Source organism: Trachurus trachurus, assembly GCF_905171665.1.
Source record: "Trachurus trachurus genome assembly, chromosome: 6".
Taxonomy (NCBI): domain Eukaryota; kingdom Metazoa; phylum Chordata; class Actinopteri; order Carangiformes; family Carangidae; genus Trachurus; species Trachurus trachurus.
Window position 1 is genome coordinate 25,716,509 of NC_139897.1, and position 15,337 is coordinate 25,731,845.

At 42.1% G+C, this 15,337-nt stretch overlaps 1 protein-coding gene across 1 annotated transcript in view; it reads left to right on the forward strand.

Moving 5' to 3' along the window:
• Nucleotides 1-15,337, forward strand: part of spon1b (spondin 1b) — a 117,842-nt gene that overhangs the window by 23,230 nt on the left and 79,275 nt on the right. Inside the window, exons 4-5 of the mRNA XM_083972808.1 lie at nucleotides 12,997-13,070; nucleotides 14,104-14,226. Of these exons, the coding sequence (XP_083828934.1) occupies nucleotides 12,997-13,070; nucleotides 14,104-14,226 (197 nt within the window). The remainder of the gene's footprint in view (nucleotides 1-12,996; nucleotides 13,071-14,103; nucleotides 14,227-15,337) is intronic.

The following is a 15,337-nucleotide window of genomic DNA, read 5'->3' on the forward strand; positions in this document are numbered from 1 at the left end:
GCATGACCTCATCTAACATGTATGTCTTTCTCCTCCGTCTTCCCCCGTCTCTAACTGCCCCGTTCGGTTCCTGCTGATTTGCTGCTTTTGTGCCACTGAAGCGAATTTCACAACAGTCGGTGAGACACTTAGCAGCAGGTCTGCGGTATAAAACGTCACTTAGTGGACAACATTAGCGAGCGCTCTCTGGTGAATCATGTCTCTTTGTACCGGCCAGAGTCTAGGATAAAAAGGAAAGAAAATTAACTTCAACAATGAATCTTCACACCAAATTGCACAGTCCCACATCATCCTGCACCGGGGGAATATTCTTCTTCTTCTTCTCGTCTTCTCTTTATCTTTGCAGTCTGTTGTCGACCACCCAGCGCTCTGTTATCGTCTGTCTATGCTGCCAGTCCAGGACGTCAAGCACATGTCTCTCAGCTCTTTCCAAGAAGCTTCAAAAACAACTCCTTACAGTTTGGGATTGTTCCAGTTCCTCCCCGCTTCGTTGAAGTCTCATTGGTTCCCTCACTAGTGGAACAGGCCTTTGAATTGTTTTTTTTTTTTGTTTCCTCCCAATTTGATGCCAACTTCCAACACCTGCTATTTCAAAATTAGTGCAATTATATTTGGGCTGAGGGGGTCACAAAGCTCGTAGTGACAGCTGTAGTGCTTTAAACAGAGGGACTAGTTTTTAATTACAACATGAGCTGGAGATTTAGACTTTTATATTCATCTGTTAATACTCTTAGTATCAGATGAAGTTGATAACACGCTTGTATTTCTGTGCTGAAGGCTACAACCAGCTATCTAGATACTAGCTTTTGACGTATTTGATGAATTTGATGAGGGACAGGTGACCTGTACCGTTCACCTCCATTGTGTTCGCTGAGCAGCTCACGTCTCTGCCCCGCTGATCTCAAAACAACATGCACCGATAATTAAAAGTCTACTGCTTTTGAGGCAGTTTTTCAGCAAGTGGTCTCTGAATTTGCCTCTAAAACAACTCTGTCTCATAACGTTCTGTTATTATCTCATAGCGTGGTGAATGTGCAGGTCACAACTTGTCCACCAGAGCGTTTTGGAGTTGTTGGATTGTGTATTCGATGAGTTTGATGAGGGAAACCAAGAAATCCCATTAGCCTCCGTAGCGTAGCTCTGAGCAGCTCGCCGCTCTGCTCCGCCATTCCAAAAATAGCTTGCGCCGACAATTAAAGGTAACAAACCTACTGCTATGACTATAGGGATTATGGCAATGGGGCAATTTGCCAAAATGTTGAACTATCCCTTTAAGTTAGGAGCCACTTTGCTCCTAGTAAAAAAAGAAAAGTTATTCTGTCTCCATTAGCCTTCAGATGCTTCCACCACTGAGGCGTCCATCTGTAAATCCTGCAGAATACAGATAACCTGAGCTATTTCCTGTACAGCGAGTATCTCATACATCACTCAGGATGTCCGTTGCCATGGAGTCTGGAGTCTCTGTGATGCTACGTAGCCATGCTAGCATCACTTAGCATCCCTGCTTTGGCATGAGATGTTAGTTGACATCTTCCACAGAAAACTACTAGACATTGATTGATTTAAAGATAATGGTACATGTGGTGTCTTTGCTGCAACTCATCGTGGGTTTAGAGAGTTTTATAGGCAGCTTCCTTCCTCTTCCTAAAAGCTATTAATTGTTATCTGCAGATGATTTGGTAAGAGAAACAGAAACTTAAACCATTAGTCATCGACCCATTTAAGACTCTCACTCGTCGTCTATGATCTCATGCTACAAACATCCGCTCGGGACTGACTGAGGCTCTTTTCCACAGGAGGGGAAGTGATGAGGAAGCTGACTACCTGAAAGGAGTCAGCTGTTAAACACACTCATCAGTCCGTTGGCAGAGCAGAACATGTCAGCATCTTTTAAATAGCTCCCTCCAACATGTGCTATATCTCCGCTCGGCTCGTCTCAGCCGTTACTGGCACCGGAACTAACAACAACTTCAAGATACAATGTGCAAACTTTTCTCCTTGAGGCAGGAAGTGTACTGACAGGCTGTCCTCCTCCTCCTCCTCCTCCCCCTCCTCCTCCTCCTCCTCCTTTTCCTCTTCCTCCTCATCTTCCTCCTCCGAGCTTAGTCAGGATTTCACCCCAAACTCTTGTCGTTCACCCCAGAGAGGCGTCTGCTTTGAAACAACGTGTAGCCTGAGGCGGAGGGAAGCAGCATCTGTAAAGCCTCCACAGCCATTAAAGAAGTCCGCGCTCATGTTGACCACGTTTTAACTTTTCTGACACATATATTTTAGTTTCCCTGCGTTTATTTTTGATTCTGCGTTTCTCTCTTCTTGCTGCTGTTGCACCACAACGAGATTTGAGTTTGCAGCTAAACGGACAATGTAGCTAGTTCTTAAACCAACACTAAGGAACTTTTCAACCTTCATATAATATTTTCATAACTTTTGTGATGATACATCGACTTACAACAGGTTGAATGACACCTCTGTTATGGCCTGAGGGGGTCTGTATCGCCTTCACTGGCACTAAGCAACTTTGAGGAGCATGGTAGGACCCTGGCTCTCACTTAAGTTTCACTTTCACTTTTGCGAGTCACGACGAGGAGGGAGCAGGCAATGTGGCACCTTTCCATCGGATTTCTCAGTGTGTTTACTGAGAAATGATCAGAGAAATGAACCGCTGCTAACAGAAACTTAGTTTGGACGTCTTCTGTTAATTTCCACGTGCTAGTGCTCATGGGAAATGGAGTCTTACTTCAGGCAAAACACTACCGCTTTGGGCCACTGGCGCCGCCAAACTCAACCAAAACTGAAAGTTCTTTAGTACTGCTTTAACTATTGTTTAACGCCGCAGTGTTTTATTGTGTGTAAGTCCATTAGGACACGTTCAAGAGTTTTATAGTCAATTTAACCTATGATTGGGTTTTTTGACCATTGTCTACTTTCCATTCAGATCCTATAGAGTTTGGCGCTCACAGGGTCAGCGCCTCGGCGGAAAAAACACTCTGGGCGCTGACTTTTTTGGTCGCAGCACTTAGAGCGCTTCGAAATTGATATCTGTTCAACTTTTAAACAGTGCGGTGCTCGTCAATGTCACTTTTCCCACACTGACCAATCAGAATTAAGAAGGGGCGGGACCTACATTACAGACAACAACACAACCAGAGACTTGACTCGGTTTATATCATCTTCTGCCGCTAATGCTATTGTGTATTTTTCATGATCGCTGTAGTAAAACGAGTTTGATGGTAACGGCCCCTAAATAAGGTTGGGTTAGATCAGTAGATCAGTTAATTTGTTGAAATATCATCTTTTAAATCCAGTGTGACCACAAAAACCTACCTAGAAAGTTGAGTTTACAGTATTAAAGTGACGTTGAAAGTGATCAATACGACATTTGAAACTCAGAGTGGGTGAAGCTATAACGGTTAGGGTCGTAAAGTTCACCAGTTATCAGCAGCCGATTAACTATTAAGCACTGAGTGACACCGGTTTCAGAGCAGGTCAGTTAAAATATGATCAATGAAACCTTCAGCTCACAATAGACACGGAGCGGCGAGGTGATGATGCAGGTGGTTGATGATTAAACTCTGACCCAGGTGAAACAAACTCACCACAGCACTACTGGAGCAGCTGGTGAACTGTTAAAAAGTAACTTAACCTCAACGATTCAAAGGTTAAAAATGTCTGAAAAGGTTCATTAAGGTCTGATTGATGTTTATTATCTGAAATGAGCAGCAGAAACGGGTGCAGCTGACTCATCTTTTAGATTTATTTTTCTTATTTGACTCAAATAATGGAGCTTCTAGTGGATGAATTTGGGGATTTTATCAACAGGGAGCAAGTGACAGATCGCTTTAGTTAGTTTTTTCCAGCAGCAGATAATGACTTGAGAAGAACTACGTTTAAGAAACCCTGTTATATGACTTCAGTGGACTTCCTGTCAGCTAGGTACAAACTATTTTCCAGTGGCTTTCTGTGATATCTCTCTCTCTTTTTTTCTCTTCATCATCATCTCTCTCATATTCTTCACAGTCGCAGATTTTTCAAATTATCTCTCAACCTCGGCTCCGACGACCTCTGCAGATGAAGAAAAAAAAAAAACAACACAAAAAAACAGTTTGTACCAGAAACTTGAGACAAAATAGTAAAAACAGCTTGATTACTTTTCTGTTTCATGGGGGGAAACTGTCAAATTGTTGCTTTAATAAACGTGAGTCACCCACACACACACACACAGACACACAACTTCTCTTCCTCCGTCTTCAAAGCGTTGTTGAGTTTCAGCTGCTATGAGCAGAAAGGTTTTTATATTTCTGCCTTGTTTTGACTTTTATCTCTGCCGAGCGTGACGTGCCTGTATATGTGAGCTTCTTCCTCGGCTGTGATGGTTGTGTACGTCCGTCCACACGTGAGATTGTGTGTGTGTGTTTTCCACCTCAGGTCAACAGGGTCCTCGCGGCTGCTCTGATGAACCGGGCACCAAATCTGTTCTTTAATCTCCAGAAACTCCTGAAAAGTCTTTGGATGTCTGGAAACGTTTGCACCCGGAGCTAAAAAAGCTACAGAGAGAGAGAGAGAGAGAGAGAGAGAGAGAGATGAGAGAAGAGCGAAGCAGACTGTTTTCCAATCCAAGTTTGTGCTGCTGTCCTCTTGATCACTTCTCGTCTCGTTATCAAGTTTACTCTTCCACTTCTTCCCCTCGCTCACTCCATCACTGCCCCTCTGGCTGTGTGTTCATCACATTTTCACCTCACATCGACCTCCCACTCAATCTGCCCATCATCAGTATGCTGGTGCTGTGACTGGGAGGAAACTCTGGGAGGAGGAAGGAGGAAGGAGGAAGGAGGAAGGCCACTGGTCGTCTGCTCGGAGACAGTTGCCAGGACCCAGACTTGTTCTGTCCTGAAGCAGCCACACACAAAGAGACGCCTCAACGGTTTTCAGGAGAAAGAGATGATCCACAGTAGACTTGGAAAATGTGGTTGGTTTATTGTTGTTGTTTGGAAACTTTGGAAACCAGTTGGTTCAGTTGGTGTTTGGTGCATCGTTACTGTGCAGCTGTTTATATTTAACCAAACATGTGTATTTTAACTTTGAATTTCTGATCTAGGCAGCTGATTGAGAGTTGTGGAAGTGCAGAAGAGTACACTACAAGTCCATATGGTCGCCACCCTAGATATATATATAAGACCTGACGCTGCTGTCCAATGAAACGGTGTCGCCACACGGCCGCCATCTTGGCTCAGACAGCTCGCTCCCTCAGAGCATTATTAAGCCTCTGGAGCATTGTTCTACTAAAATAACCAGAACTTGCTCAGTTTTTGACTGATTTTCAAACGGTTTGGTTTGTTATAAATGTCAGAAATGCAGTTATGACACTGCATACAAACAATTTTAAACATGTACTTTTCTATGAAAGTAACACTATAGTAACATTATGCAAATATTTAAAGTATATACCTACATACGGACACAATTTCATAGAGATATGAATAGCTTTTTTTAGTGAAGATGACTGCATCACCCATCTACTGCAGCCAGAGTCAGAGCAAGTCGACTGACCCGATATGGCCGACTGTGAGTTACGTCTGTGTATCCCCTTGGTTGCCAACACTACGACATTTGACATTAATTGCATTTGGTTTCCATTGTTGTAGTTTTATTTACAGCCCAATAGGAGACTTCGTGAGGGAGGTCGATGTCCAAAAGGACCCCAACACAAGCACAACGTTGGCTCCAATCATCTTTCCAGTTGGATGTGAACCCTGTATTTTTATTAGATTTATACACTCGGCTTGCAAGTCATAAACCTACTTGAATTTTGAAAAGACTGAAAATGTCAGTCTCTAGCTCTGACATTTGTTTGTGATCTCATGGCTGGTTGGTCAGTGTGTGACGCTTTACCTCGACGAGCCCTTTGGTATTTTATCAATGGCTGAGGAAATGTATATTAATGTCCAGTACGTGCCATCTATTATCAGATCTATGATCAAAGGGAGCTACGTTATGATGTTATTGAGTTGACTTCATCGACCGTGGTCATCTACTCATATCCACTAGAGCTACTGTATTTTAAATGAACACTTCTAAATTTTCCTTTATGCAGAGTTAAAGTTTGCTCTAACTGTAACTGGTGTTGTAGCAGCTGCTGATTGAACTTCTTGTTGGTTTACATTGTCGCAGTTTTATTGATGAAGAACCATGTGTTCAGACTGAGGGCAAAGCAATCGACACCCGGCTGTGTTTATTCTCCCTTAATAGCCAACTGCCTCCGCAAATACCAGTGGTACAGATGTTAGCTATTAGCTGTTTACTTCTTCCTCTTGTCTCTGGACAAAAAAGTTTCCTACAGATGTAAAGACGACCCACAGAGTCTGAGGAAGCGGTGGCGGCGGCGGCGGCGGCGTCTCACCACACGGTGGATGTTGCCACTTCCTGCTGCAGTGTGAGCTTTCCATCCCATTCCTGTGAGTGTGACTAATCGGGGGGGGATGCCTTGAGGGAACTTGGCACAAACGTTTCACTTGGACTCGGGGACGAACCGGTCAGATTTAGTCGGTCAAAGGTCAAGTTCGCTGTGACCTTCGCTCCGTCTCATTCCTGTGAGCGTGATATTATCAGAGACGTCCGGAGGGAATTTCATTGCATCTGCCACAAAATGTCAAGTTGGACTGGAGAGCTGCGTCTTAATTCAGGCGCCGCTCAGATTCATGAAAGACGTGGACTTCTTATTCATCACAGATTGCGGAGGTTGGAGTGAAAGGAAACTGGTCTAAAGAGGATTTTCCCATTCATTCCCGACCGCTCTCTCATTATTCACAGAGTCCACCAAGTTCTCTTTTTGAAAAGTGACTCCAAGGTGATTCATCACTGGTGTGCAATGAATCATAGGATAGGTTGGACTGTGAATGAGACCCCCCATCGGATTTTTTTTTTTGTAAGCGGGGGAATAAGGAAAAGATGAGCTGGTTACAGTTTGGTGGTCAAAGATCCTCGCTAAACTAATTTTTAGGCTCAACTCAAGACTGTGTATGTTTGTGACTGTGATTGAGCTGGTTGGAAGCAGCAGGTGCAGCTGGAGATGCCGGCACCATGTGTTTGTTTACTGAAGTTCAACATTGAATAATTTGTAAACCATGAAATTCTCAGAGAGCAGGTGTGAAAGGAAGAAGAAATGACTTTGCAGTTATAAATGCAATAAAACTCCTCTCAGGCAGACTCGCCCTCTAATATTTATAACAGTAGAAAACATTCATATGTTTCCTACACATGTAGCCAACCAAACTGTTTTTATTTTCTTGTTTATACTTTCAATTTGAACATTAATAACCAACTGATTTCTGCTCTGATTGTTCAGAATTGATTGCTGCTTTGTACCAAAGTTGATTTATAATTGGTCCATAACAAACTATAGTTATTAATTTACCCTCTTCAAAAGCTTGTGGACGATTTGATCTAATTCTCATTTAGATACAAAGGAAATATTCATATTTTTGAGTTTTAAAGATCAATATGTCCAGTTTTCTTACTGGCCTCTCTTGCCGACTTATGTATATTTTTGCTGCATCATATTTGTCTCCACAGTAATTTTCCATATACTGTATGTGCAAACAAACAAACAAAATAACAGTAAACAGGATAAACTGATTTGCTTTTCCCGCTGCCTCGGATCGAATTTCCTGCACTTAGGTTTCTGATGTTTATCATTGCAGTCAGGAACACTTGTCACGGAGTGGAAACATTATTATATGAAGAGTTACACAGTTGCATGTGTCGGCGCGGCTCTCTGGGGAGCTCCCCACATGAATCCAAACAGCATGCTGAAGACTCAGCGGGGAGCCGCCGTCCAAAGCTCCAGGGTACGCAGCGGAGAAGTCAGCAGACGTGTCGAGGAGATGTGCAGTATATATAATGCATAAGGCATGAGAGAGGCGCTATTGGAAGTATGATTAATAAGAAACCTGAACAAAAAAAACAAAAAAAAGGACGAGGGAGTAGAGTTAGAGGGAAGATCAGTGAAGAGCAGAGCAGCGTGGTGGGATGGAAACAGATGGAAGATCTAGATTTGTTATCATGAATATGCTCTGATTGAAGTATTCTGGTATTATTATTATTATAATTTAGTGTATTGTGTTTCCTTACAGACACATACTTTACATTTCTCTGCTAAGAAAGTGTCAGAGGTGCAGTCTGTATCCACAGCAGCTAAGTGGGAGTGCTATCTGACAGATAGAGGGAGGATATCTCCACTGGAGCGGTGCAGGTGCGGTGTGAGGGAGAGGGAGAGAGGCCACATCCGGAGAGGAGGAGAAGCTCAGAGTGGAGGTGGCAAATCAGATCTCACTGGTTTAGTTGACGTTAGTGGGAAACATTGAGAGATTAGGTGTTGATCCCATTACTTATCTCACAACCTCCTCAGACTTTATCCTATAATCCAGCTCATAATGACTGCTTGATATTTAAAGATGCGCTCCGACTCCTCTTATTGATCGACTCGTTGCATTTGTTCTGTCTTTTTGTTTTCATTCGGTGACTTTGGGACCAGAGGGATTATGGTAAAGCTGATGAATTTATTCAAATACACACACATCTTTGGGTTTTGCAATACAAATTTGTGCTTGTGTTCGTTTTTCATGGGACCTAAATACAGTTCTTGCGTAGTGACCGGACTGGAACTGCCTATAAAAATAAAATTCTGAAATCAGAACTGTCCCATGATGTAGATGCCCATAAACCTCCAAGTAATTGTTCATAAATTAGACATAATTTCCTAACTTGCTTCTTTCTGGAGTTGTTGGTCCTTGGAAAAAAAGGAAAAGCCACATTTAGTTTGTTTAACATTGGATACACAGTCATAGTTTTGGTTGAAACTTTGTTTAACCTTAATTTACACATTTACAATACAACAATAAGTTACAAACAGACAGACAACACAATACATTCATATAACATTTACATAAAAATGCCAAGAGGGAGTGGTTTTAAAAGTTACTAAAAACAGCAACAAGTTTCCAATGATGCTCGAAATGTCATGACGTGAGTCGCCTCCTGAGCTCCAGTTGCAAGAATTTCAGTGTAAATCTACAGTCGATACATTTTATTTATTTTCTTTCACGCCTCCACTTATTCACAACTAGGAAATCGTATATTAAGTTCAGACCAGAGGGAAAAGCAGCAGCAACAGCAGCAGCAGCAGCAGCAGCAGCGTTGGAACTTGTTTTCCTCCTACACACACACACGTCTGGAGTGCACTCTGCTTCCTCGGAGGTGCAGCAGCCTGTAATTGACAAGTCTTCAAAAACAGAGACGGGCAAACTGATGCACATATTGAACACATACATATAGAGAAGAAACACACTACTACTTAAGTGTAACAACAGGAGATGCGTGTATGTGTGAACTCTTTACTCTGAGTTGACCAGAAGAATCCAGCCGAACCATTAGCAGCACTGAAACTATTAAGAGAATTTACTAAAAACCCTATGACGGACAGTTCAGTAATAGTCTGTATATTTCACTTTTGTTTTTCAATTTCATGCCCAAGCAGTCAACCCATGTTGCAGGGTATATTGCACCGTTCGGTCTGTGTAAGATTTATAGGAGCAATATAACCACTAACTCCTACTTAATGTCACCAGTCCCTCCTCTGTCTCCACACTCGGTGTCATTCAACTCACACTCATATCTCGCTTTTTATGTGTCTCCACTGTACGAGGTGAACACACAGGGTGAAACCACCACCACCGCTGCTGCTGCTGCTGCGGCTGCTTTTAGAGAAATTGTGGTTATATAATTGTTAATAGAGTTCCATTTATGTAATGTAATTATTATGTTACGTGTGGTGTTTTCTTACTCGTCGTATTTTTTGTTTTTGAAATCCGGGCTCCGCGGCATCGGCAGCAGCAGCAGCGTCACACGGGGACCGGTCATTGAATTTGTTTTGAAAATGAGATTACAGTGAAAACTGAGATTACCTGAGGCCAGAGCGAGATAAAGTGGCAACAGAGAAGAATAGGACTGAACAGTTAATCCAAATATTATTGAAATTGCAGTACTGTACGGCCAAGTGCAACATCCAAATGAACTGCAGCATATTGTGTTGCCACAGCGGCGCCCTGGTCTACAAATCATGTTCTTATGGCGTAAAGGAAAGCAATCGTTTGGTATAAGACACCAAAAAATAGCGTACCATCAAAATATATAATATATATTTATATAGCAAAATGACACTGGTCTGAAATCATGACTCATTGCAATCACGATATCTGCCATTATATGAATGAATGAATGAATGAATTCAATTTTATTATTGTGTACACCGATGCCCAGCCTGCATTGGTTTACAAGACACCAAGAAAAATCACACAAACCAGGACCAGAGTGTGTGATCAAAACAAGAAAACAAACAGACGAAAATAAATTCAAAACAGCTTCCACACAGATCCTCAGGAGCAACCACATCATCTTCACAACTGGAGTCAAATACCATTATTGATAAAATAATACCAAGCTTCAAAGAAGTTGACTGGAGATCAAGGTAAATGCTAATTAAACAAACTATCTTGTCTTCTTTTCCAGGCTTTGGAAGTAAAATTAGCCGTTTTAAACACATCAAGATTAAACAACCATTACAGTTTTTGCTTAATCAGAGCTCCATAATATTGTCGATAGATTTCGCGGACCAGTACCTCCCTCAAATGGTCATACTTTGTACAGTAGAGACGGAAAATCTGTCTAATCGCAATATTATTATTATTACTTTTGCACAACGTTCAGTGCTGATTGTGTAATGGTGTCTCCCCTGTGTTAGTGGCTCAGCAGGTGAACTGTGAGCGCCATGTTGCTTCTGAAAAAAAAAAAAACACAAGTTGACTGAGAACCATGAAACTTTTAAGTTTTCCTCAGCATCACAGTAATCCAGTGCTAATTGTCTGCCTGGGGTCCATTACAAAGGAGAACTGCTAATCCTCCAATTCGCTGAACTTTTAATGCTGCTTCTTTGTCAAAAAGTGAACAAACACAGAGAAACATAAAACATTTATTTAGTTTTTCTTTATCTTTTAACTTTATTTCATTCTCTATTTGTGTAGCCTACAGTATCTCTGCTTTGCATGCATTCCTACCTGTCAATCACCTGTCTGATTGACATCTGACATCGGCGCGGTTGTCACTCACACTGAGTCACATTCAAACGCCCCAAATGTTCACGTTTGTTCACGCTCCCTTCCCGGCGCAGCAGCCGTCCACAGGAATAAAACAATTTTATGAGACGAACGATTCAACCGTAGCTGAATATACGGTTATATACATATTCATATTTATATTCATATTCACACACACATACATGCATAAATATGATAAATAAGACAAGCTGCAGTTATAGCCGGTGATATTATCAGCAGTACTGAAGCATAAGCTGCAATCAAATATCTATAATTACACAATAAAGAACATTTCCCATTCAACTGTATGAAACCTCTATCAGTCTAAATGGCATTAAATCTGTGACTGAAAATCATATTCATTGATTTTCCAGATACATTATGGTAAATTATTCCAGTTAATGGCTTGTCCTTTTAGTTGCACTAACAGCTACCTGTCACTGTCGGCTCCTGAGAGAATGCCTATTCCTTGTAAAGGTTATTTTTGAGAAAAAGACAGGTATTTTCTTTGCTTTAATGACACATAGCCTATTTCTCAGAAGAAGGCGAGACGACCACACGTCAGCCTCAACTCCGCCCTCAGCCAGGACACACACACACACAAACACACAAACACACACCGGCGTTCATCATCCCGTCAATCTCCTGTCTGGACGAGCAGCCCAGAACAGAGCAGACGTGCTGCTGGAAGCTTCTGCATCTGGATCTAAAGCTGCTGCTGCTGCTGCTGCTGCTGCTGCTGCTGCTGCTGCTGCACGGCCGCATCGTATCACAGTCACCCCGGCATCGTACAGGCGGTTTTATGTTTTGGAGTGATGTCAGAATGTAAATACAAAAAGATGCGGTTGTGAGATGATTCGCTCCACTTCTGTAAATTACAGCATTTCAGTGGATATTTTCTAGGCTTAATAGACATTATGCATTCATGAGCCCGGCTCCCTGTGGCACACTCATTTTCAGTTTTAGGTCCGTAGTTGAACAAAAAAAAATAAATGAATAAGTTGAAGAATCTCTTTCTAGCAGCCACACTTATGCATCTATGCACGTTGCATGTGTTTTTGCATCATTGACAGCGTCTTTAAAGCAAAATATCCTTCTAGTTTGGTGCCAAATTTAAATCATCCAACATGTTACGGTGGCACAGTTGTATAAAATGCATTGGGAGCGTGTGCAACTCTTTTGCAATGGGTTGTAAAATCATAGTTTCATCGTTTCTCTGACGTCTTGAGAATTTCCATAAAAGCATGCCTTAAAGTTTCTCAGCTTTAAAATGTGCAATATGAGGAACGCATTTCATTTGCACTGAAGACCAAATGTCCGTGGTAAAAGAGCTGATTTTCCCTGGGACAGTTTCATTTCCAGTGAATATTAACTCATAAGTTTTAAAACCAGTGTGTCCACATCGGTTCTGTCCACTGCTGCCTGCGTTAAAAAGACGAATCTATACTTTTATTACCCGCCTGTAATTCCTGCTCTCTCCTCCTCCTCCTCCTCCTCCTCCTTACTCGTGTCCGTGGGCATGATTGCTCTGTTAAATCTCACATTGCAGCTGTGTGATTGTGTTGTGATGTTTGGAGAGAGGAGAGCGCTGTTTCTGTGAAAAGATGTGTACTCTGTGGCCATTATGAAACCTCAGGGTACCCATTACCTCCCCTCTCTCTCACTGTGGATTACATAGATCAGATGCTGGGGGGAGAAAAAAACGCCACTGTTATTCATCTAATGCCGCCTTTTTTCTTTTTTTCTTTCCTTTTGCAGCACTTTTACTTTCCAACTCTCTCTTATGTCTCAGTTTTTTCTCATCCTCTCACGTCTTACACACACTCTCTCTCTCTCTTTGTGTCTTCAGGGCCAGCATCGTCCAGAAGAAAATCATCTATTTCCAGGAAGAGGGCTCTCTCACCATTCGACTCTGTGAGAAAGGTAATGACAGCTGCCCGTCATCCTCACCTCTCCCTCGTCGGCTCCTCGTCCTTTCATCCCTGACTGCTCATCATGGTGCCATTATCCCTTGTTTTATCTGTCGTTTCTTTTCTTTTTTTTTTCTCCCCCTCTTTTTGGGAGCCGAACAGCTCCCAGTCTTTTATACCATGTTAAAAAATATATGAAGCCAGCCGAGGCAGCAGGGGGAAAGTGCGAGGACAGTGATTTATACATCTCTTGGGAGTCTGCGCGGAATTTAAATATTCCTTTGTATGTCACCACAGAGCAGCGCCACAGCTTTTATGTTACCTGTCATTTCACTGCAGAGAGAGAGAGAAAAAAAAATGGCAAGCCTGTTTTGGAAATCTGTCAGCAGCTCAAGTAAACACTAAACCACTGTGAGACAGTGAGGAGACAGGACCCTCTCAGCTCTGATGCACACGTTTATTGTGCAATAAAAATCAGAGTCTGAACAAATGGTCTCTCAAACTTTATCCCAAGGGAATCTTCAACCCGCTTTAACAAAATCTAATTTTCCAGGCTATTATGCGAGCCAATCAGGCCACAGCGTTTCAACGTGCTGACATAAGTAAGGCGTCTTCGGCGTTTGACTCGTTCTGCTATAACTTAGATGTCAAGTGAGGATTTCTTTCCGAATAATTTGGCAACTCATAAATATTCAAGTACTCCCCTTGACCTATCTTTGCAAAACATTGGTCCAGTGCAATATCTGAATATTTATGAGTCTCTCTGTCAAGGCTAATGTGTTATTTAAATACCAGTTTATTGCACGGATGTAATTTAGTGACATTCTCCCCTGTTCAGATTGTAGTCACTCATCTGGTGATTTATGAGAGTGTGCATTGTGTGTCAGAGCTTATACACACAAACAGTTGCCTCTGTTTGCCTGTTAAATCCTATAAACTGTGTATGTTTTATTAGGTGAGAGCGTCTGATCTGCAGCTTTGAGTCTTGACGTGTGTTTGGTGAGTGTGCTGTATGTGCATCACGTCCTCCTGTCGTCTCCCTGCAGAGCGACTGTTTGGTGAAGCTACAGCAACTCCGGCCCTGGAGTGTTGCGCCTGTGGAACGGCCAAGTACAGACTCACCTTCCACGGCAACTGGTCGGAGAAAGTGCATCCCAAAGACTATCCACGTGAGTTCAAAGCACTAATGCACATTAAAGCAGAAGTAAGCGATCCGGTCGTTTTGGCTAACTTCCTGTCAGCCGATGGAGTTAGCAGTCCCCGCCGTCGTCCCTACGTCACCACATTCACGCGCATCTCTTGGCTGCACACACAGAGAGAACCGCCCCTTTATGCCGTTCTCTCTCCTCATTGGATAAAGGTTGTAGGATACAAGTAGAGCACTGGAAAAGAGAGTAACGACACGCATTGGTTCAATGGAAGTGCCTCCTGATGGCGGAATATGGGTATTGCAAAAGCGCCCAAGAAATGACATCTCTGCATTGTTGGTGAATGAGAAAGTGTGGTATTTTCAATAATTAAAGGACAGTTATAGATCACCCACGTTAATAGCATCATTGAGGATCCTTTACAGATAAACATTAACACATAGGCGAGTAAAAAAAATAAAAAAAAATAAAAATAGTTGTCTACATTAATGTTTCAATCTACATTTTGTAATAAACAAATTATAAGTATAATTTGATATGACCAAGACACCTAAAAACGAAAACACGGCCGTTTTCATCAATTTACAAGCAAGTGGGCAACACACATACATTGGAGTGAATGAGTTTTCTGGGCGCTTTTGCAATACCCATATCCTGCCACTCGGGGCGCAAAACCCTTATCACGGGAGTCAATGGTGGTGTCGTTACTCTCTTTTCCAGTGCTCTAGATACAAGGAAAGTTTTCTCCTCGGCTTACAGCAGAGCAGAGTGACTGACAGACCCGTGTTTCGGACCAAACACTCTATATAAGTGATTGCTGTCGGAAGATATAACTATTTAGGACTCATATTAACACAAATATTCCGCTTACTTCTGCTTTAAGAGGATGCAAGGCGCAAATCCAACGTGAAAATTCACAAACACTCAAGCATGTGTTCATCCAGCATGATAATAGTTGTAGTAAAAGACGTTTGGTTGAAATCCAGACAAAAAAAAATGTTACAAAATTGGAGAAATGTTTGACTAAGATCAACACACTTTACAGCTTCAGTGTCACCTCACTGAAATAACAGTTCCTGAAATAGTTTCACACAAAGCTCACAAGCTTTTTCTATTCTATTTGCTTCCATAA